The following is a 21,213-nucleotide window of genomic DNA, read 5'->3' on the forward strand; positions in this document are numbered from 1 at the left end:
TCACCAGGTACATTAGTAGATGTGACAGTTTTGTTGATTTTACATTAACTCATTCAAGTAAAACAGTCTAGTCTTTTTCTATTCTTGATCTCCATGGTAGGGCATCCCCATTGTGAGAGGCACCTATTAAATCAACTTGTTTCCTAAATGTATAGGTATTTCCTTATGGCTTGGGGTAGAGCTTCCCAACCACTGTGTCATGGTCATAGATGGGCTGAGATACTGGTCCCGTCCTCCCTTGGGGCAGCTGGAAAGGGCCTGAAGCCACTGGACCAGCTGTAAACAGTTTTGGCTGTCCAGTGGGCCATACAAATCTGTCTTTTTCTGTGTGTGCCATGAAGTGGAAAACATTTGAAAGCCTTGGTCCATAGCACGCTTAGTAAGTCCTCGTGTGGGCTCCGCCTCGCCTTCTCTGTGCCCAAGCATAGCATCCATCAACAGTCACTCTTCACTAATCACTCTTTGCTGCGTGGTGGTCCGCGGGTTGCCACACATTGTAGAGAGTGGAGGTAGCCCTACTGTGTGCTTCACACTTCAAACCTGGCATGCTGATAAATCTGAGCACCAAAGACAGAGAAGAAAAAGTGCATTTGTTTCCAGTGGCCAACCATCTTAAAATAAGATGAAGATGCTTTCAGAATTAACTTTGTTTTTTCTGAAGCATCACATTCATAATGCCCCATTCTGTAATTGTTCCCCGTTTTACTCTTTTATGGGGCATCAACTTATACGAGGAGTCAGCTCCGGCTGCACTGAGCTGAGAGTGGTACTGGCCACGTGGGAAATATGTTTAGGTCTTCCATCCATCACAGCCCTCCAGGATCCTATGTCTAGTTGGGAAGACAAGAAACAATACCGTATAAAGTATAACGCCAAGTAGTAAGGATGAGAATAATCATAGCTAAGCTGCAATAAGCTTGTAGAAGTCTTTAAGTTCTATTTTAAATGTTTCCCATGAATTAACTCTTGATTCTCATACTCACCATTTGAGGTGGGTACAGTTATTATTACCATTTTACAGGAGAGAAAACCAAGGGTCATGGGAGTGTTTGAAAATGCACCTAAGGTGCTACAGTAGGAGGCAAAGCTGGGGTTTGAGCCCAGGTATTCTGGCTCTAGAGACTGTTCTTACTGAGCTTCCTCTACCTTTTTGTCCATCTGCCATTATTCCTTAACATTGCCTTGCTCCTTGAGGTATAAACCCACCTAGGCTCCTGTCTTTGAACACTTTGGGGAAAATGCCTTGCACTCTTCTCCATTGTTGAAATCACTCTCCTTTAATATTCAGCCCCAGACCCATCCTCTTGGAAGTCTTACCCCTGAGCTTTGGCTGCAGTGAGTTGATGTCCACTCTGAGCTTTTCTAGTCATTTTTTAAAATTTAGGCCTCACAGCTCCCCTCTTAATTATATATCATCTTACATTGTTCTGGCTTTTCTATTTCTGGGTATCTTGCCATCCCCCAAGGAGATGGTACGCTCCTCGGGAACAAGAATGAGACCGGTGCCTGGCTCGCACCCTCCTGTGGATGCTCCCGTGCCCGAGGTCAGCCTCCCACGAGCTTTTCTGGCTTCTCTGATGTAGACACTGCCTGACCATCCCATCCAGAAACCTTCCAATACCTGTAGAACATGGATTTCTATCCCATGGAACCTCTGCTTAATAAAATGTCAGAAACTTTTACTGCTCCTCAGTTGGGACATGCATGTATGTATATATATATATATATATATATATATATATATATATATATATTAATATATATTTATTCATTCAAAGATGTATATAAACACAGAGGAATTTTTACTTCATTTGAAATCTTACAAACTAATAATAAATAGTTCATAAAGCGCCTGTTCGAACTGCAAGCTGTTTCCTTCTTCCTTTTTAAAATATGTGGTTATTGCTTTTGAAGAAGACAAAGTAAAGGAAATATTTCCTGTTTATAGAGGCTCATATTTAACCCTACGTAAAGAGCAGATTCATGTCAAAACATCCTAGAACCTAGAGCAATAACTTTCTGCTTTTTAAGCACTTTTCTACTATCACAGTAGAGGGACTGGGGTTTTGTTTGCTTTGCCTACTCTTTGATTCTCTCCCTCTGTTGTAAGAAATGAAATGTAACTCAGAGCTCATTCCCTTTCCACTGTCCTGGAGCTGGTGTGTTGTATGCCTTTGCATGTTTTTGTATCTTTGCTACATATGTACTTGTCAGGGTTTCTCGACCTAGACAACAGTGACATTTTGATCCGGACCATTCTTTGTTATAGGGTTGTTATAGGGGCTGCCCTGTACATTGTAGGATGTTTGGCAGCATCCCCAGCCTCTACCTACCAGATGCCAACAGCACCATCATCCTGCCCCCCTCTCCTCCTTTACTTAATAAACAAAACTGTGACCAGACATTGCCAAATATCCCATGGTGTGGGGGTAGGAGGACAGAGTCACCATTATCATATATCCATCTAAAAAAGTTAAAATACACCAGACACAGTGGTGCACATCTGTAGTCTCAGCTACTCAGGAGGCCAAGATGGGAAGATTGCTTGGGTCCAGGAGTCCAGGACTGCAGTGTGCCATGATTGTGCCTGTGAATAGCTACTGCACTCCAGCCTGGACAATGTAGCAAGACCCCCATCTCAAAACAAAATTAAAATAGTATACCCTCTGTTCTGAGTATTTAATTTATGTAAATGATATTATCTATTACCTGTATTATTTACATAAATACATACAATTTATGTAAATGGTATATATGTAAATTATTTAAATGTATATACCATTTTCATAAATTGTATATATTTATGTAAATAATATAGATAATATATAATGCCATTTACGTAAATTACCAAAACTTTATTTGTTCATTCAACATTGTTTATTTGAGATTTACCCATGTAAATCTAGTTCATTTATTCTAACTGCTTTTATAATGGTCTTTTATATAATAGAACCACTTATTAATTTATTTCCCTCCTTAGGAACAACTGAGTTTTTTCCATTTTCTTACTTAATATTATAACCAGTGCTTCACAGAAGATCCTCATGCATGACCCCTTCAGCATTCACAGCTCCCTGGAGATGAAGTTGCCAGATCATAGACTAGAATAGTTTTACTAGATCTTGACACGTTGCTCTCCACAAGGTTTGTGTCAGTTTATACTCTCATCAACAACTTACCAGACTTCCCATTTCCTTCACATCATTCCCACGCTGATTATCGTTGGGCTGTGTATTTTTGCCAGTCTTGTGGGTACAAAATAACTGTTGTTTTTGTTACCTTTCCCTAACGCTAGTGAGATTGAATATCTTTTCATATGTTTCTTGACTCAGGATTTCCCCTTCTGTAAATGGACCATTCATATACATCAACTGCTTTTCTTTTGGGTCACTTATTTTTTTCTCATTGATTTATAAGTGTTGTCTTATAAGTTAGTAAGTGTCATTGATTTATTAAGTCTCATTGATTTGTAACTTTTGAATTTTGATTATATAGCAGTTATATGTTGTAAACATTTTCTCTCAATCTATAGTTTGTCTTATTTAATTCAGTTCCAATTGAACTTTTAATACAAAAGTTCTCACTGGTAATGTACTTTTTACCACCTTTTTTGTTGTGATTTATGCTTCATATTTTTGTTTAAGAAATTCTTTCCTATCCTAATGACACGAAAATATTCTCCTATTTCTTCAAAAAAAAAAAAAAAGTTTTCACAGTTTGGCTTTCCACATTTAAATCTTTAATCTTAGTGTTTATTTTTGTGGGTGATGTGAAGTAAAGGTCTAGTTTTATCTTCTCCCTATCCATAGCCAGTTGTCCCAGGACCATTTATTCAGTATGGATTTGTAATGCTTCCAATATTATATACCACATGTTTACTGTTGATTCCTAGACGCTGTCTTCTGTTTGGACTTTTTGCCTAACTTGTGCTAATATTACCACACGACTTTAATTACTGCAGTGTAATACTAAGTTCTAATAACTGGTAGAGAAATCCTTCCTTATCATACTTCTTCAAAATATTCATGCCTGGTTTTGAGCTTTAACTTCAAGTAGTCTAGTCTCACCAAAATGTACACACATGCATACTTTTGAATTTTGAGTATACAGCAGTTACGAATAAGTTGTGGGAATAGGAATGATAATAGGAATCTGGTTCCAAATGACAGACAACACAAAATAGCAGAAACTTAAACAAGGTAGTTGATTTCTCTCTCATATAGAAGTTCAGCAGTGGGCAGCCCAGGCTGGCAGAGCAGCATCCTGAAGCTGTCAGCCCCCAGCTCCTTTGATCTTAATGCTGCCATATCCTCAGCACAGGGCTTCCACCTGATCCTCCAAGAAAGGCAAGCTCCTGCTTCTGAGGATCTTCCTAGTCGGCTCATATTCCCTTTCTGCTGACATACCATTGTCAGAACCTAGTCCACATGGTGGGAAACTGAGAAATGTAGCAAATCAGACATAAATGCACACCCAAAAAAACCAAAGCCGTTTTTTTTTTAAGGGGGAAAATGGATATTGGAAGTGAACCAGCAGTCTGCGAGACTTGAGGTGGCAGTGTCTGGATAGATTATAGGATTGCATGTTACCAGGCTCAATTCAGGAACGTGCTAAATCTTTCCATTTACTTAAAGATCCTGCAGATCTTTTGTTTGATTTTATTCTTAACTACCTTATAGTTGTTATTGCTGTTTATAAATAGTAATTTTTTTCTAAATGATTTCAATAGAGGGAGTGTTACTTTTTAATCATACTCTCTTGTTAGTTTTCATGCTTTGTAAATGCTCTTGGATTCTCTGGGTAGACAGTCATCATTTTAATAATGAGTTTTGTTTCTCTTTTTCTATCTTTATGTGAGATTTTTGTTTCGGTTTGGTTTTTGTTCTCATTATGCTGTGACTTGTGCTGAATGCAAGAATTGGTAATAGGCATTTTTGTCTCTTCATGAATGGGTACTGAATTTTGTTAAATTGTTTTCACACCTATTGATATGAGTGTTTGATTTTTCTTCTTTAGTCTGTTAATGTGTGGATTATGTTGCTAGATTTTCTAAGATTTCTGAGATAAATCCTAATAAAGTACATCATACTAGATAATTATTTTTTAAATATTGTTGGATTGAGTTTGCTAATATTTTACTTAGGATTATTGTATCTACCCAAGGAAAATAAGCTATATATTATATAATTGTTCTTCCTCGTAATGGCCTTGTCTACTTTTGGAAACAATGTTATGCTAGTCTCAAAGATTAGGTGAGAAACTCTCCTTCCTTTTCTGTACTCCAGAACAGTTTATATGAGACAAGGAGTCCTTAAAGGTTTCATAAACTTCATCTGTAGGTTTTTGGTGGGTAGATTTTTAAGTACTGTTTCAATTACAGTAAAGTATTATATATATCCAGAAAAGTACATGCTATGTAATAATAATCATACAAATACACTTTTTGTGTTTATTTTATTCATCATTATTTGAGAGATTCAGCCGCATTGCTGCATGTCATTATAGTTCATCCATTCAAACTGCTTTATTATATTACATTATGTGAATATGCCATAACTTACCCATTCTCCAGTTGATGGGCATTTGGTTAGTTCCAGTCTTTAACCATTATAAATAATACTGCTGAGAAAATTCTAGTCCATATCTTTTGGTGAACATGTATTTGAATTTCTTTTATACAGGAGTGGAATTGCTGAGTCTCACACATGGCTTATCTTTAGTAGATGCTCCTGAACAATTTTCAAAGATAATTACCAATGTCTATTTTCTCTAGGATAAGTTTTAGTAAGTTATACTTTTCTAGAAAGGTGTCTTTCTTCAAAGTTATTGATATGAATGAAGTATTCTTGTGATTTAAAAAAAAAAAAATCTGCCATTGCATCCCTTATATTATCCCCAATACTGTTTATGTGCTTCTCCCTTTGTCTTTTCATCAAGGCTGCCAGGTTTGCCTGTTTGATTTGACTCCGTTAAGAGACAGCAGAGGGTTTTGGTGACTCTCTGCTGTTTCTTTGTTTTCCATTTTACTAGCATTTGCTCCCAACCTTCTACTTTCTTCTTTCTCATTTCTTTAGGTTTTTGTTACTTCCTCTAATTTCTTAAATTGGATATACTTAACCGTTTAATTCTCAGTTTTCGTTTTTTTAATTTAAGCTCAATATTTTAAAATTACGTCAACCACTTAATTACATCTCACAAACTGTGATAAATAGGTAATAGTTTTATTTTATTCATTCTTAGATACCCTCTAATTTTCATTATGAGGGTTTTTTTGATTTTCCAATGTGTGGGGTTTTTTGTGTTAGTTATTATTTTGATATTGATTTCTAGTTTAATTACATTATGGTGAGAGAATATAATCTGTAATGTTTATGATTAGGTATTTGTGAATAGTTCATATAGGAACTAGTACACAATTACTTTGTAAATACTTTTCATGTAATGAAAAAGAATGTGTATTCTCTAAATATTAAATGCAAGATATATATGTTCATTCAGAAATAAACTTGTTATTTTTATATTATTATTTTTTGTCTGCTTGATCTATTGGTGATGGAGTTATATGTTGAAAAGCATATGTCTGCATATTTCCACTTGTAATTCTATTAATTTTTGCTTTCTGTGTCTTGATGTTATTCTGTTGCATATAAATATGATGTTCATGTATTCTGTTGATTTTATCCCTAATAATGCCTTTTTTGCCTTTGAGGTCTATTTATTTGCCATGAATCTAGTAACACCAGCATTCTTTGATTCGTGTTTCTCTGATTTTTTTCCCATCTCTTTACATCAACTTGTGTATGTCTTTATATTTTAGATTTCTCGTTTGTAGGGAGGAGGTGAGAGGTTAGAGTGGCTTCTGTTTCCCTAATTTTTTTCACATCTGTTTGTTCTCTTTAAGGTCCTCCCGTGACATCCTAGTCTCTTTGAAGTGTGTAATCATTTTCAGATCCTCCTATTTTTAGGTCCTTGGGGACCCCGGCCTCCTCTGTGGTGTGTGTGCCGACTTGCTCATCATGGGTGATTTCCTTGTGGATTTTATAGTTTTTGATCCTGAGTTTTTCCCCACATGAGATTTATAGCTTTAACTATAAATCTCATGTAACACCAGGGCAAGAGAATATCTCTGCAGAGTAATTTTGTATTTGCTTTTGCTTGGCTCCTTAGATATCTCCATCCCAAAACCAATTTTTATATAACTTTTTGATGGGTTCTGAGACCACATATGTATAGTATAACTTGAACCCCAAATTTGCCTGTGGTTCTTAATTCTCAGGCAGGACCAAGGTTCCTGCTCTATCCCGGAGGAAGACAGGATTTTTAATTTGATTTTTTTCATCTCTTTCGCTGAGGATACTGCCATTTGAAGACTGTATCTTTAGACAGATAATTGAACTCAAAATTGTTACCTCTTTCAGACCCAAGGCCAGATCTTCCAAACCCAAACAGTGATAAAACCCAAGTGGTTCTGGATGAGCAGGACTGTGCTCCCCCCTCTCCCAGGCTGCTGTCCGGTGTGGCTCTGCCTCCCATGCCTGCTTGTTCCTGAGGCCTTGGGACTCCACTTACTCCTTTTATGGTTAGCTGAGTATGGAAATATTTCTCTGTTAATAGCATTATTATTATTATTGTTTTTTGATTATGTGTCTTTCATTTATTCATTCAACAAACATTTCCTAAGCACTAACTCTGAGCCAGAAACTGTGCCAGGCATTTCACATTAAAAACTTAAATTCATCCTTCTCAGAGCTATCTGAAGTGGGTTCTATTATTATTTCCATTTTTCACAAAGGGGAAATCCGAGGGTCAGAAAGTAAGTAGTGGAATGGGCACTCAAAAACCTTGCCCTCCACCAGGCGGCCGGCCACTCCATCCCAGGCGGCCACTCCACCCCAGGCGGCCACTCCATCCCAGGCATCCACAGGCGCACATCCCACTCAGCCTGAGAAGATGAGCATCCTGGGGAATCAGTGTGTCCAGAGCGGCACTGCCATGTCATCGGCTCAGCATTGTCCCTGAGTGGCAAAAATGCTTCATATCAACCTGGGTGTGTATCCAAGCTCTGCATGTAGCTGGCGGCTTGACTTTGGGCAAGTCACTGACCCACTGAGCCTCCCTTTCTGCAGCTGTTGGTGGACAGTTGATATGGTTTGGCTCCGTGTCCTCATCCAAATCTCATCTCTAACTGTAATCCCCATAATCCCCACATGTCGAGGGTGGAGCCTGGCTCCACCTTTATGGTAGGAAGATTTTCAGATACTTAGTCTATAATTTTGTCAGGACTAGAAGACTTCTAGAAATAGAGATTGAAATTAATAAATTCAAAGATTGCCATATAGCTAGAAACATGGATTTTTTTTATAGCAGCATGTGATGCATTTTTCTTCCCCTTGTTGGCTTTTTTCTTGTTGTTGGTGACAGAGACTAAACAAGGAATGGCATTGCTCTCGGTCTTTAGGATCCGTGAAGCCACCCTCAGAAATATGGCTACTGGTCCTCCCTTCTCACCTTTTCCCTGTTTGTCGGATTTCCCTTCACACTCTCTAGCCTTTTGCTGAGTCTTTATCACAGCCTGCAGCCTCCCTCTACTGTGCGCACTCAGGATTCACTTCAATCATAAGTAGAAGAGTGGTAGAGTAAGGGAGCATTTTAAGGCCTGTAATGGAAACACCTGATTTCTGGCTGCCCACGGTGACTTAGCCTCCTCTCCATGTCGTTCTTCCTGTCACGCCCTGCAAAGCCCTGAGCTCCTAAGAGTTAACTGGAGTTGGAACAGTCAGTGGCGTCATAGGTTGAAACTAGGAGTGTCTGTCTATGTCTTTCACTGCCTTCCACAGCCACTGTGCACAAACAGCTTTTGCACTGCCCATTACTTTCTTTTCTCCTGAGCACCTACTGCAGGCTGCCAATTTTGTCCTATTGACTGAAGGATGTCGTGATACTTTTGGATTTGAATAGCTTGCCTGGAGCAGATCAATGTGACACTTCATTCCCAGTCTATAGATGTAACTGCACTGAGAGAAAGCTCTTCCAAGCATTATGATGGTTCTGCTCCTTCTGTGTCTGATAACTGTGTGTTGATCTCTTTTTAGGGAGGAATGATCAATTGGAATCGTCTTTTCCCTCCTTTACGTCAGCGACAAAATGTAAACTATCAGGGTGGTCAGCAGTCTGAGCCAGCAGTGCCCCCTCCTCTAGAAGTTTCCGAGGAACAGGTAACTAATCAGTAATATTTGTACTCATCCTAAATCCATGCTTCAGAGTTGAAGCAGTTTTGATCAACAGGACTTGAAGGTAATCAAGCGTATAAATACAAAGATGGTGACAGCAGTCTAGCTGCCACCATGATAGAGACTTTGGGCCTTTTTTGGCTACTGTGGTTCTTACGAGTTTGAAGAAGGCATTATTTGGGCTGGTGGAGAGTGGATTATTGTAGCTTGTTTTGGATGCTCTTACACTTCGTATACACAAGAAACTAATGAGATTGATTTTCTGTAAAGGATCGGAGGAGGTGCGCCTTTGACATGCTTTCACTTTTGTATGGTTTTGAGTCATGTAAATGTTTTACTTATTCAACAAGCAGACCAAAAGGACAGGGTCAAATGTAAAATTGAAAAGAAACAAACAAATGATCCAACTACATTTCAAATGAATAACAAATGAATCACATTGAAGGAGGGAAAATGGATTTCAATAACTTTTGAAACTGATATACCCTTAGTCTAAAGAAGGAACAAAAAAAAACGACAGACAAATCTTAAACACTTCTTCATAGGTTTAGTTTTCATAAGGGTATAAGTATACCAATTCTAAAATTATGCTGCCTGTATTAGAGGTTTGAGTCAAGGAGGAACTAGTTTGATTTTATTATGGAAGAAAGAAAATAAAAATATAAAGCAGGGGAAGACGGGGAGAATCCTGTGGGGTTGGGAAGGAATTATCACTATCAGCATACACTCATAAGAGTGTGTGTGTGTGTGTGTGTGTGTGTGTGTGTGTGTGTGTGTGTACACCCTCACTCTGGCCTAGAGGGCTCAGAAGCAGTGGCCTCCCGGTAGCAGTGGGCATACATACCGCCCAGATCTGGCTTCCAAACACTCTTCTGCACTAAAATGAACCAGGCCTCTCTAAGGAAACAGTGGATTCCAGGCCCAGGGTAGGGAACATATAGGATAACCATGGATCGTCGTGTGCCAGGAAAGGAAGGAAGTGATCAGTCACTGGTTGGACATGTCAGAAGGACACTGGAGCCAGCTGCTGGCCACATCTGGGGCATCAGCTTTGGCGATCAAAATAAATAAAGGATAGTAAGAATTCATGCATTAGAATGATATTAATAAATATTTATATAAATACATACATTGGGGGAAAGGAAATGCTTTTCCTAAATGGAATGTCAAGTAATATACAAAGAATGATAGTATTAGAAAATCACAAATTTGCAAGCATTGTAATAAAAATCCATTCAGGGAAGTAACATCAATGAACTTAACCATTTTTCAGTTTTACAGTGGTGCAAAAGTGATATATATTCAGTAGAAGCCATACATCAAATTTTGAGTTTTGCCCTTTTCCCGGCTAGCGATACGTGGTATGAGACTCTTTTGCAATGCTGGGCAGTGACTGTGTACCGCTCTGTTTTTCATTTGCCGTATAATACTCAATAATTACATGATACAGTCAATACTCTAGATTTCTAAGAGATTATTTTGCTCAACTGTAAGGTAATGTTAAGTGTTCTAAGCATGTTTAAGGTAGGCCAGGTTAAGCTGTGATTCTCAGTAGGTTGGGCTTACTAAGTGCATTTTTGACTTATGATATTGTCAACTTACAGTGGATTTATTGGGACTTATCTCCATAAGTTAAGGAGTACTTGTACTCTCAAAGTATCCCTCCACAAGTTACTTATTAATTACAAAGGAAAATAGTAATTCTGCAGAGGACACCACATTAACCAAGTTATCAAAATTAACATTACCAATTACGGAACAAAGAATCATTATGTTCGTATCCTGAAAAGGACACATCAGTTATGTGTTACAATTGACATGCATAACTTTGATCACAAAGGAAAATAAGATAAACTTTATTTGAGGGACATTCTATAAAATATGTGGCCTGTGTTCCTCAAAACTACCAGTGCTCCACAGTAAAGGATACTAGGGAGTCATGCTGCCCAAGTGGAATATGTGATCCTGGACTGGATTTTGTAGTGGAGAAAAATTTTTGATGAAAGACCATTTTAGGATCAATTGATAAAATTGGACTAAGCATTGGATATTGGTATTATACTAATTTTACATTTCCAGGACTGGGTACATACTGACCATGGTTAGGAAAGAGAATATTCTTGTTCTTAAAAAATATACACTGAAGTATTAAGGGAGAAATACTTATATACATACACCAAAAATACATACACCGTACTGTATGCAGCCTACTCTAAAATGGCCCAGGAATAATACCTGTCCATGTCAGTACATAGTGTGTGATTGTGTGTATGTGTGACAGACAGAGAGAGAAAGCAGCTATGGCAAGATAACAATTGGTGAATCTGATTAAGGAAGATCAAGGGTTCCTGGTACTATTCTTGAAACTTTTCTAAGTTTGAAATTATTTCAAATTACAACCTTTTAAAAATCTATAAAAGAAAGTTAGGAGCGTTGCCATCATAACACTTTGAAATTTCCTTCTGCCTATTGTTTTTTCTTCTCAGCAAACAAAACAAATTGAGATCAGCATTTCACAGCTGACCACACCATCCAGGCTATTGCCTCCCCATTCCCTGTCTCCAGAGTGAATAAATGCCAGGTACCTGCCTCTGTGGCAAAACTTTGTCCTCATCTTTTCCAAAACTCAAAAGGTAACCCTGGGCAGGGATTTCGTGACCACTCCTGGGTTAGACTGTGACAGATGCTTTTGAGAGAAACCAGTGTCATGCGCCCATTAAATGGATCCAGCCCCTCCCGCTTGCCGCTTCTCTACTCAAAGTGATGGTTTCAGAAGCTTTTCAGGATTGACAGGTGGAGTATGAAGACACAGTTTCCCTCTTCTACCTCCACTAGAAAATTTCCAGACAAAGGTTATACCCATGGATAAGAAAAGCCCAAAACTTGCCATTTGTAAAATCTTTCTATAACATGTTTAAAAAATAAGATACCGCTGTCAAATTCAGCTGAAAAGAAAGATCAAAATTCTGTTAAATTACTGTTTACTTGATAGAGCAGTGAGTCATATTCCTCATGGGGCAGCCGTTAAGACGAGGTATTTACAGGTGATATATTTCTCAGTTTTGGCACTTCAGGAAAAAAAAAAGTGTCAAAAAGGGAGAAAAAGGAGTATGTGTGTGATTGAAGTCTTTGGGGTTTTTTTAAAAAATGAGTCATTTTTTTTTATCATCCCAGAATGATAACAGCGAAGTTACATGTCATCAGCATCAGTTTAAAACAGCGCTTAATTTCTTCCTTGCTCTGTATTGTGAGAAGTTGTAAAAACATGAGGGGTTATTTTTAACATAGGCTTTCTTATACATTGATTTTCTAAATCTTGTTTTTGTTGTTTCTTGATTATCCTGAAAATAGGTGTTGCAAACCATTGTTGCCTTAAAGACGCAAACTTCTTACTGGTATTATTCATTCTGCAGGCTCTTAGTGTTTCTTGTGGTAGGTACTATAGAGATTATAAAAGATAAAAAAGATACTGTTCTTGCCCGCAAGATGTTTACATAGAAGTTTTAAAATTTATAGTGTAATCTCTTAGCCAGTTTGTTTAACCACTGTCTAAAATTTTTGTTAATAACATAGTTTGAATTAACAAAAGCAGGTTTTTGCTTAATTTTTCAATTGAATGTGTTTGTATTTTCTTCATTTAAATATCAGAGTCACGTAATTTTAGTGCAATAAGAAACTTAGTAATTTTTTAAGCCAAGAAAAATAGAAATGATTATATGAGTTTTTTCTGCTGTAAACAAATACTTCAGGAATTTTAGTGAGAGTTCAAGAAAACCTAGTAGATGTGAAATGTATGCCATGTACTTTGAAAACAGAATATTATAAGAAGGATGTGCATCCTTTAATAAATCCAATAATAGTTTGGTAGCCATAGAAATATTTTGCTACCTTTTCTACTTTTGCTATTTTTGCTGTTATTAAGATTCAAGATTTTTAGTTCTTCAGAATCCACTCCCGTTTTTTGGTGAGTAGACCCACGACATCTCTGCCAATTCATCACCCCTCAGAGATGACACCCCAGCCCCGTTTAAGAATAAGCCAAGAAGGAGGCTGCGGTGCAAGGCTGGAGAGTGTCAAGCCACCCAATACACCCTGTGCTGCCCAGCCAGCCAGCTAGACGGTCGGGATGGTGACATCGACCCCTGGAAACCACAGGGTGAGATGTCTGCTCATGCCTTCCCTGTGCAGACACACGGGGGGAAGATCAGAAGAAAAACTCAGAAGTTCTTATCAATTTCACAGAACTTTCCAGGTGCTCTGAGAATTGGAAGAGAATGTCTGGGGAAAGAGAAGTCTACATTTGATGAAAGGACAAAGATGGATAAAATAGGGTGTGGCGGGGAAATGAAGGATTATGGACCAACTCAGGGAAGCAAGGAGAAGGCCCCTAATGCCTCCCAAAGACCACTGCCTGTTCTGTTCAGGATCCCACCCAGCATCAAATCCATAGACCCTGGGGTTGCTTTTGGAGATGCATAGACAAGCCGGGTAAGCTGTGGAATCAGTGACTGTGAGAGGCAGCTTTAGGACAGCGAGGCAGGGAAGCTGCTAAAGATGGACAGGTGGTGTCAGCGGCTTTGAGTCTAAAGGGAAAATGGGTGGCACGAAGGTCCTGCCATGGATGCCCAGAGAAAGGTAGACAAGAAAGAGGAGGAGGAGGAGGAGGAAGAAAAGTAAAAAACTGTTTGTCAACAACAACAAAAAAATGCCACACCAAAGGCCACTTGATAAACTCTTGAGTAATCAGATGTGCTCAAATGTCTATCTTAAAAATAAATAAGTATCCATTATGCCATCTCTCTCTTTTTTACTGGTTTTTAAAAACTAGGTATCTTTATACTACTATGACCCATACTCTAACAAATGATGAAATTTTTCTCATATTTGCTTCTGATTTTTTTAAATCAAAGGGTGAAAAACGCATCAAATGTATCTCATCTGAACCCTCCCAAAGCTTAGAAAATGACTATTAGGTAAAATCAGACAAGAAAGTTAAATAAGACTAAATAAGTTAGGACCAAAGCTGGGACTTAACAAAAGGAAAATGAGCAAATTTCATCTTCGTCTCTCCTGTTCATGTATTTCCTTCCTTTAGCCGACAGTGACCAGCTGTCTGCTCTGCACCAGGGCTAAGCACTGTGCTGGGTTCTGAAAACACTGAGATGGGTAAGGTGGAATCTCCTGCCCTGAGGAGTTGTGAGCCCAGTGCAGGGAAACAGGCGGACAAAGAGCATGTGGAAGTGTTCAGGTGCTGCTGAGGCTGAAAAAGGCTGTGAGAGCAGTGATGTTGCAGAGAAGAGGCCTGAAGACAAGTACATGGGAGGTGGGGAGCCATGGATGGGTGGGCCGGAGTGGAGGGAACTGGCAGGTGTGGCACTGCCTGGGATTCTAGAAACTGGACAGGAAGGAGGCCAGACATGTTCACCAAGAGTCTGATGTGTGTCATATGGACTCCTGCTGTTATTCTTTAGACACTAAGGAACCGTGCAGGATCTTACACAAGAAACACCATCATTGGGTTTCCCTAGAGGATGGACTGGACACAGAGAAGGGGGCAGGTTATAATCAAATAATTTCCTCCATCCCTGCCCAGGAAACATGGCTTAACTGCCCACACAAGAGATGTTACCACTTGGTGCATTAATATTAATAATACATTTATAATACATGTCAAGTGACAGAATTATAGCAAACTTAGTGATAGATCTAATTGGCTTTTATTTGCAACTTATGCATTAGTGCAGCCTCCATTCTACAAAACAGAATGTGAGCTCCCACCAGCCAGCAGCAGAACAGTGGGTTTTGTAAAATGCAACAATAGGTTTTGTAAGAAGGAAACAGAACAATAGAAAAATAACTGATAGGTTAACTGATAGGTTAACATCCACTTACTTCAGGGTTTTTTTTTAAGGGTTAAAGCAGAGGGAAGTTCCTTATGCTGACTCATGTAGTCTGGGATCTCCTATTTTTAGAAAAAGAGAGTCGTCTTGTTTTGGGATCTGTCTGCTCTCTTAAAGTTTCAATTCGATTATGTGGCATTTAGCATGAGTGACTCCATTTAGTTTGGCCTTCTGGTTTGTTGGAGCCCAAAACAATGGCCTCCCATAATTTTTGTTTAATTTACGTGACACATCGTGTAGATTCTGTTTATGTCTCTGAGGCTTCTATTAGCCCAAGTAGAGAGAATGGCTTTAAACCCACAAGGTGCTTTTACTCTTCACTGATTAATAGCAAAATGTATTTAGTATTAGAGAATCTAAATCTTAATGAGGCTCTCTGCTTTGACATCTCAGGAATCCTTACCACTGTCTCCAGAAAACCCACCTAAACTAAAATACTCACCTTCTTCTGAAAGCAGGGCTTTAATATTTATTTGTTTTCGAGACACACCTTGTGCTTCTGCTCTGAGTATCCAAGCATGGCAGCACATTGGGTATTGGGTTAGCTTCTCATGGTGTCTGGTCTCCATGTGGACAGCGAGCTCTCTGAGGGCTGGGGCCAGGCCTGCCTTGTGTCCTACCCTACGAAGAGCCTGATACACACAGGTGCCGCAGCCTCAGTTGGAGAGGGGCTGAACACGAAGGTGTGGCCAGTAAACTTCCCTTTCAGAACTCATGTTTTCATGTAAAAATGTGCTACAGAGTGGTATTACGCCAGGTTTTTCCATTTCTTGCTCTAGTAGATTGGAAATGTGTTTTCTAACAAGATCCCAGAGTTAGATGTGTTACAATGAAATACTAGGTGGTACTCAATAACCAGCTTTTGTGGGGTGCCTCATTCTTCTGTGTACTCTGAGAGATGTACACAAAGAAGCTCCGCCAGCCTTCACTGAAGACTTGCTCTGTACCAGGACCTGACGAGGCCCTAGACACCCTTGGTCTCGGAGCAGCCCAGAGCCCTGGCAAGGGTATACAATAACCAGGAACCTGTGTTCAGCCAAGAGGTGTGAAAAGAGGTGGGTGCTGCAGTTCTCCCATGGAAAAGTGCAGTCAGATGGGAAAGTGGGGGCTGTACTGCCTTGCAAGGGTCTTGACCATGCATGGGCATGGGGGTGAGCAGCTATGGTGGCAAGGGGCAAGGCAGGCCCAGCACATCTGGGCTCCCCCAGCAGGGTGTGCATGCCACCCTGCACCCAATGTGAGCTCAGGATCGGGTGGGGGCCGTCTTCTGGCGGGCGTCACTTTCTGCAAGCGTCAGAATATGGGAAGTAAGAACCCAAAAAAACCATTTGTTTTTGACGACGCACTTAGCTAAAAGGGAAGTTAAAGAAAACCACAGTCTAGTTTGAATCAACCAAGAGGAGTATTTCACTGAGGGAATTTGCTAGAAATCTCATTAGAATGAATGTCCCATCGTACTTGTGTCAAAGAGGAGTTGAATTGTGAGTAAAATAAATACCAAACTGGGATTTCATTTTTTTTTTTTTTTTGAGACGTGGTCTTTCTCTGTATCCCAGGCTGGTGTGTAGTGGCGCTATCATGGCTCACTGCAGCCTCGACCTCCTGGGCACAAGCCATCCTCCCAACCCCACCTCCTGAGTAGCTGGGACTACAGGCACATGACACCATTCACAGCTAATTTTTTTTTTTTTTTTTGGTAGAGACAAGGGTCTCACTGTGTCACCCAGGCTGGCGTTTTCTTAAGTGAGAATTATCTTGAGGTAGTAGGGACACATACCCCAATCATAGAAGACATTTGTGTCCCTACTACCTCAGGAAAGGAAAGAGAAACTGGTACAGATTTATGTCCATCTCTAGGGTATTTTCCTCATTCAGTGTGTTCTCTCTTTGAAAAACACATTATAGGGGAATGTATTCCATCTTGTTCTCCTTTGGAAGATCGTCAGAGTGATGGTGACAGTGCTCTTGTGGCAACGCCTATTTCTGTCATGCTCCCCTGCCTTGGTCAGCCAGCCATGTGGCTACGTCACACCAGGGCTGGTGGAGGGCTGCTCCACCTGAGGTTCAGGAGCTCATGATGAAAAGCAGCTGATGGAGCCACACCTTGCTCCGATGGCACACTCTGGACACCTCCACAGTGGGTCTTCATCCCTGTGGGGGCTCTGATGAGACACCCTGCACACTTCAGAGTGGGTCTTCATCCCTGTGAGGGCAGAGCTGGAGTTTGCCATTGCCACAGCACCAGCTGCTCCTTGGTGTCCTCTAAGTGGCCTTATCTCTGCTCCTTGTCTCTGGAAGTCAGGTTTCCTATTACAGAAAGCAGGCTCTGGATGTTACACTTGGGGAATGTTAGTGTCTAGAAATAAGTAGACGTGGAATACAGGAAAGCATAGCACACTGGAGGGGAACCCACCTAAAGCTGGCTTCTCAATGAAGTTAGAGGAAGGGATCATTTAGATTTGGGGGCTAGAAACCAAGCTGCAATCTAATCTTATTTTGTGGTGAAGATTTTTAGGCAGAAACTTCCTGTGGTGCCCGAGCAGAAGGAGGAAGGTACTGACTGTGCTCTGGGATGGAGAGGGAATGTTGAAAGAACACCTTTTTAGAAAATTTCTTTGGGACATTTTTAAAATTTTCCAGACTGATGATCGCAAGCCCATCAAGCCAACGCTGACGGAGTTACAGCATGCCACGTCTCGCCATTGGCTCCGCTCATGAGAGAACATGTGTCTGTCCTAGCACGGTCTTTGCCAGAGTCTCAGTGTTCTACCAGCATTCTCATTTTGTCCTCCACATGTATATTGGTCATTTTTGATCTTCAGGTTCAGCCTTCTCTAACCGGTGCTGGGCACTGGGTGTGTTAGGCTCTGTGTTGGAGGAAAGCAGGCCAGGCCTGGGCCAGCCCTCTGGGAGCTCACCATCTACGAGGCAGACCAGATCCATGCAAGGCCCTAACCGAGTACCCCACTCACGCAAGTACCTAGTGCCAGTCCTTAGAGCAGAGGAGACCATCTGTAAATATTTATTCCTGTTCTTTAACAAACTGACATCAGGAGATTTTGCATTAAAATTTTCTCTTCCTGTGAATATTAGATTGGATCAGGTGCTCATGGTGAGTTCTGATGCTTCTCATCCCAGCAGCTGAACTACAAAGACAGGAAGCATCCTGCAGAGAAAATGAAGTACTTCAGGGGTTCAGTGTGAGTTAATACATGTTATGGCTAAAATATGGTTCTTTGGATAAAGGAGAGAGGTGGACTGACCATCTATAAATAACATTATTCATATAGTCATCAGAGTTGTGTATTTGCTAAACTTTATAAATACATAAAGTATTTCTAGGAGTCACTAGAATAACAGGCTCTTGGTTAGAATTTTATGCTTACCTTTTAAAAAGATTGCCCCTGTCTTTCTGACTTCACTAGGACCTACCACACACCTGGCCCTGCTGCCGTCCATTGGATAATAGTGGTCCTGAGAGGTCATGTTTATTGAGCACTTGTCGTGTGCCCCTCACTGTTCTGGGCTTCTCACATACATCCCTCTCATCTCCTGAACTGCGAGGAAATGGAGAGCCAGAGCCTGATCCCCTACATGTGGTCACATGGGGCCGACTCCAGAGCTCAAGTCTCCCGGCCACTGGTATTGCTGGGCTGATCCCCCTGCACTGGAGTTAGACCTGAGACAGCACGCAGTCCCCCTGCATTTTTATTTTACGGAGGCGTGAACCTGGTGTTCTGCCCCTTTAGGTTGAGTATCCCTTATCCAAAATGCTTGGGACTAGAAGTGTTGCCCATTTTGGAATATTTGCATATACGTATCTTGGGGGTAGAACACAAGCCTAGACACAGAATTCATTTCTGTCTCATGTACACCTTATATACATTGCCTGAGGGTAATTTTATACAATATTTTAATAATTTTATGCATGAGACAAAGTTTGTGTACGTTGAACCCTCAGAACGCAAAGTTGTCACTGTCCCTGCCGCTCCCTCTGTGGTTGTTGGACATCATCATTCCTGACTCGATTTATATGCTACCCTCAAGCAGTCATTTCTTACAGTTACTCACACAGAAGTAGTTAATAGTAAAAAGAAAAATGACATACTATTAATACAGTGGGAAGATAGTGTGTTTGGGGCTGGCTAAGCAGGATTGCAGCATCCGCAGCACACCTGGCTCAGCTGTTGGACAACAGCAACACCAGGCAGTGGCCGCCCCTAGTCCGCTCCTGCAGTGCTGTGCTTTCATCGAAAGGTTATTGCATACTGTTTTTTTTAAGATGAGAAGAAACATCTGAAGCAGCTAAGGGGCCAGGAAGTGGGTCCTCTAGGGATGAGGAGGCATTCTGCTGGATGGCTTTTTAAAATGTTTCCTCCAGAGTCATTTTCCTCATTAGCAACAGTTTATATCTTAGAAATTTCTCTTTGATGGTATGAACTGACATGATTTCTTATTCTGTTATAAATGTATGCTGCTCTAGTTCTTCAGTAAGCCCATTCCGCACTGTGTGTGTCATCTATAGGCACTTTTTCTGCAGTGTTAACGTCATCTCCATCATCACTGTTGTCACGATCACCTTGACTCAGCACTATCTTAGCTATTTCACCACGGGTCAATTAATGAACAACTGAAGCCCCCTTATTGACGTTAAAACTTCAATATCCAGCAGGACGCAGTGGCTCATGCCTGTAACCCCAGCACTTTGGGAGGCCAAGGTGGGCGGGTCACTTGACATCAGGAGTTTGAGACCAGCCTGGCTAACACAGTGAAACCCCTATGTTGGCACATGCCTACAGTCCTAAAAGTAGAAAAATTAGCTGGGTGTGGTGGTGCATGCCTATAGTCCCAGCTACTTGGGAGGCTGAGGCAGGAGAATGGCTTGAACCCAGGAGGCGGAGATTGCAGTGAGCCGAGATTGCACCACTGCACTCCAGCCTGGAGACAGAGCAAGACTTCGTCTCAAAAAAAATAAATAAATAAAAATAAAAACTTCAATATCCACCTCTGGCTTACTGACAGACTCTGAAGGTATATTTTTTACATGTTAGGAGGTCAGATATCATTTTATCCTCACTTGACATGTAGAATCCTTCAAAGTCACCACCTTGTTCATCATCATCACTAAACATAGCCACAGGCCAGAAGTTGTACCAGGCTTGCACAGCTCTGTTTTTAGGCACTGTGTTGCATGCATTGGCAACAGCACAGAGGGCATCCTTCATGCTTAAACGCCTTTTGAAAATCTTCCATACCCATTCATCGCTGCTAGCATGTTGTTCAAGAAGGTACTTTTATATTTACCCTTCATTGATCTAAGAATACTTTGGCCACATGGCTGAATTAATGAAGTCACATTTGGAGAAAAGCACATGGCATAAACATTACTTTTGATGAGCATTTCAACTGGATGATGAACAGAAAAGTTGTCAAGGAATAACAAAATCTTTTGGTCATCATTCAGTCCAGTTCCCTTACAGTGAGCACAAGACGCAAGTCCAAAATGTTTGTGAGGCCAATCAGAAAAGATGTGCCTGGTTAAACCTGCCTTTTTGTTAGCATAATAATTGTCTGGTAAGAAATTCACCCATTGAAAACAGCAAGGACACAAGCTTTTGCCTGTCATACAAGTTTACACTTAACGCATGCCTGCTGCATTAGCACATCCCAGCACGGTTGTTTTGCCCTTGATGTCCTTAATTCCTGGAGAGGCTGTCTCATCAGCCGTAGTTGTGTCTTTCCAGGGCAATGAAACCAAAACGGTGATGTTCCATTAGTGTTATAGACTTGTTTTGGCATCAGGTTTTCATCAGCAATGACCTCGGCAAACTCACCAATGAATTTCTTTGCTGCTTCATGATACTTTATCACCACATTAAAAAAATTTAATATCATGTTTTTTTCTTAAGTTTCTGCAGCCAACTTGTTGAATATTCATAGCTCCCTCTCGTTTTCAGTTCATCCTTATAGATCCTTGCTTGTTTCCTGACCCACATAGCCTTCAGTGGCAGGTGTTCACTGCAACACCAAGGAATCTGCCCTCAGTACATGGTCGGCATCTTCATTGTTAGCTTTATGCAGTG

At 40.5% G+C, this 21,213-nt stretch overlaps 1 protein-coding gene across 1 annotated transcript in view; it reads left to right on the forward strand.

Annotated features, from left to right (window-relative positions):
* Window positions 1-21,213, forward strand: part of UBAC2 (UBA domain containing 2) — a 180,049-nt gene that overhangs the window by 153,318 nt on the left and 5,518 nt on the right. Inside the window, exon 8 of the mRNA XM_017503552.1 lies at window positions 9,093-9,215. Within this exon, the coding sequence (XP_017359041.1) occupies window positions 9,093-9,215 (123 nt within the window). The remainder of the gene's footprint in view (window positions 1-9,092; window positions 9,216-21,213) is intronic.

The sequence above is a fragment of the Cebus imitator genome, unplaced genomic scaffold (assembly GCF_001604975.1).
Source record: "Cebus imitator isolate Cc_AM_T3 unplaced genomic scaffold, Cebus_imitator-1.0 Scaffold312, whole genome shotgun sequence".
In the NCBI taxonomy this organism is placed as follows: domain Eukaryota; kingdom Metazoa; phylum Chordata; class Mammalia; order Primates; family Cebidae; genus Cebus; species Cebus imitator.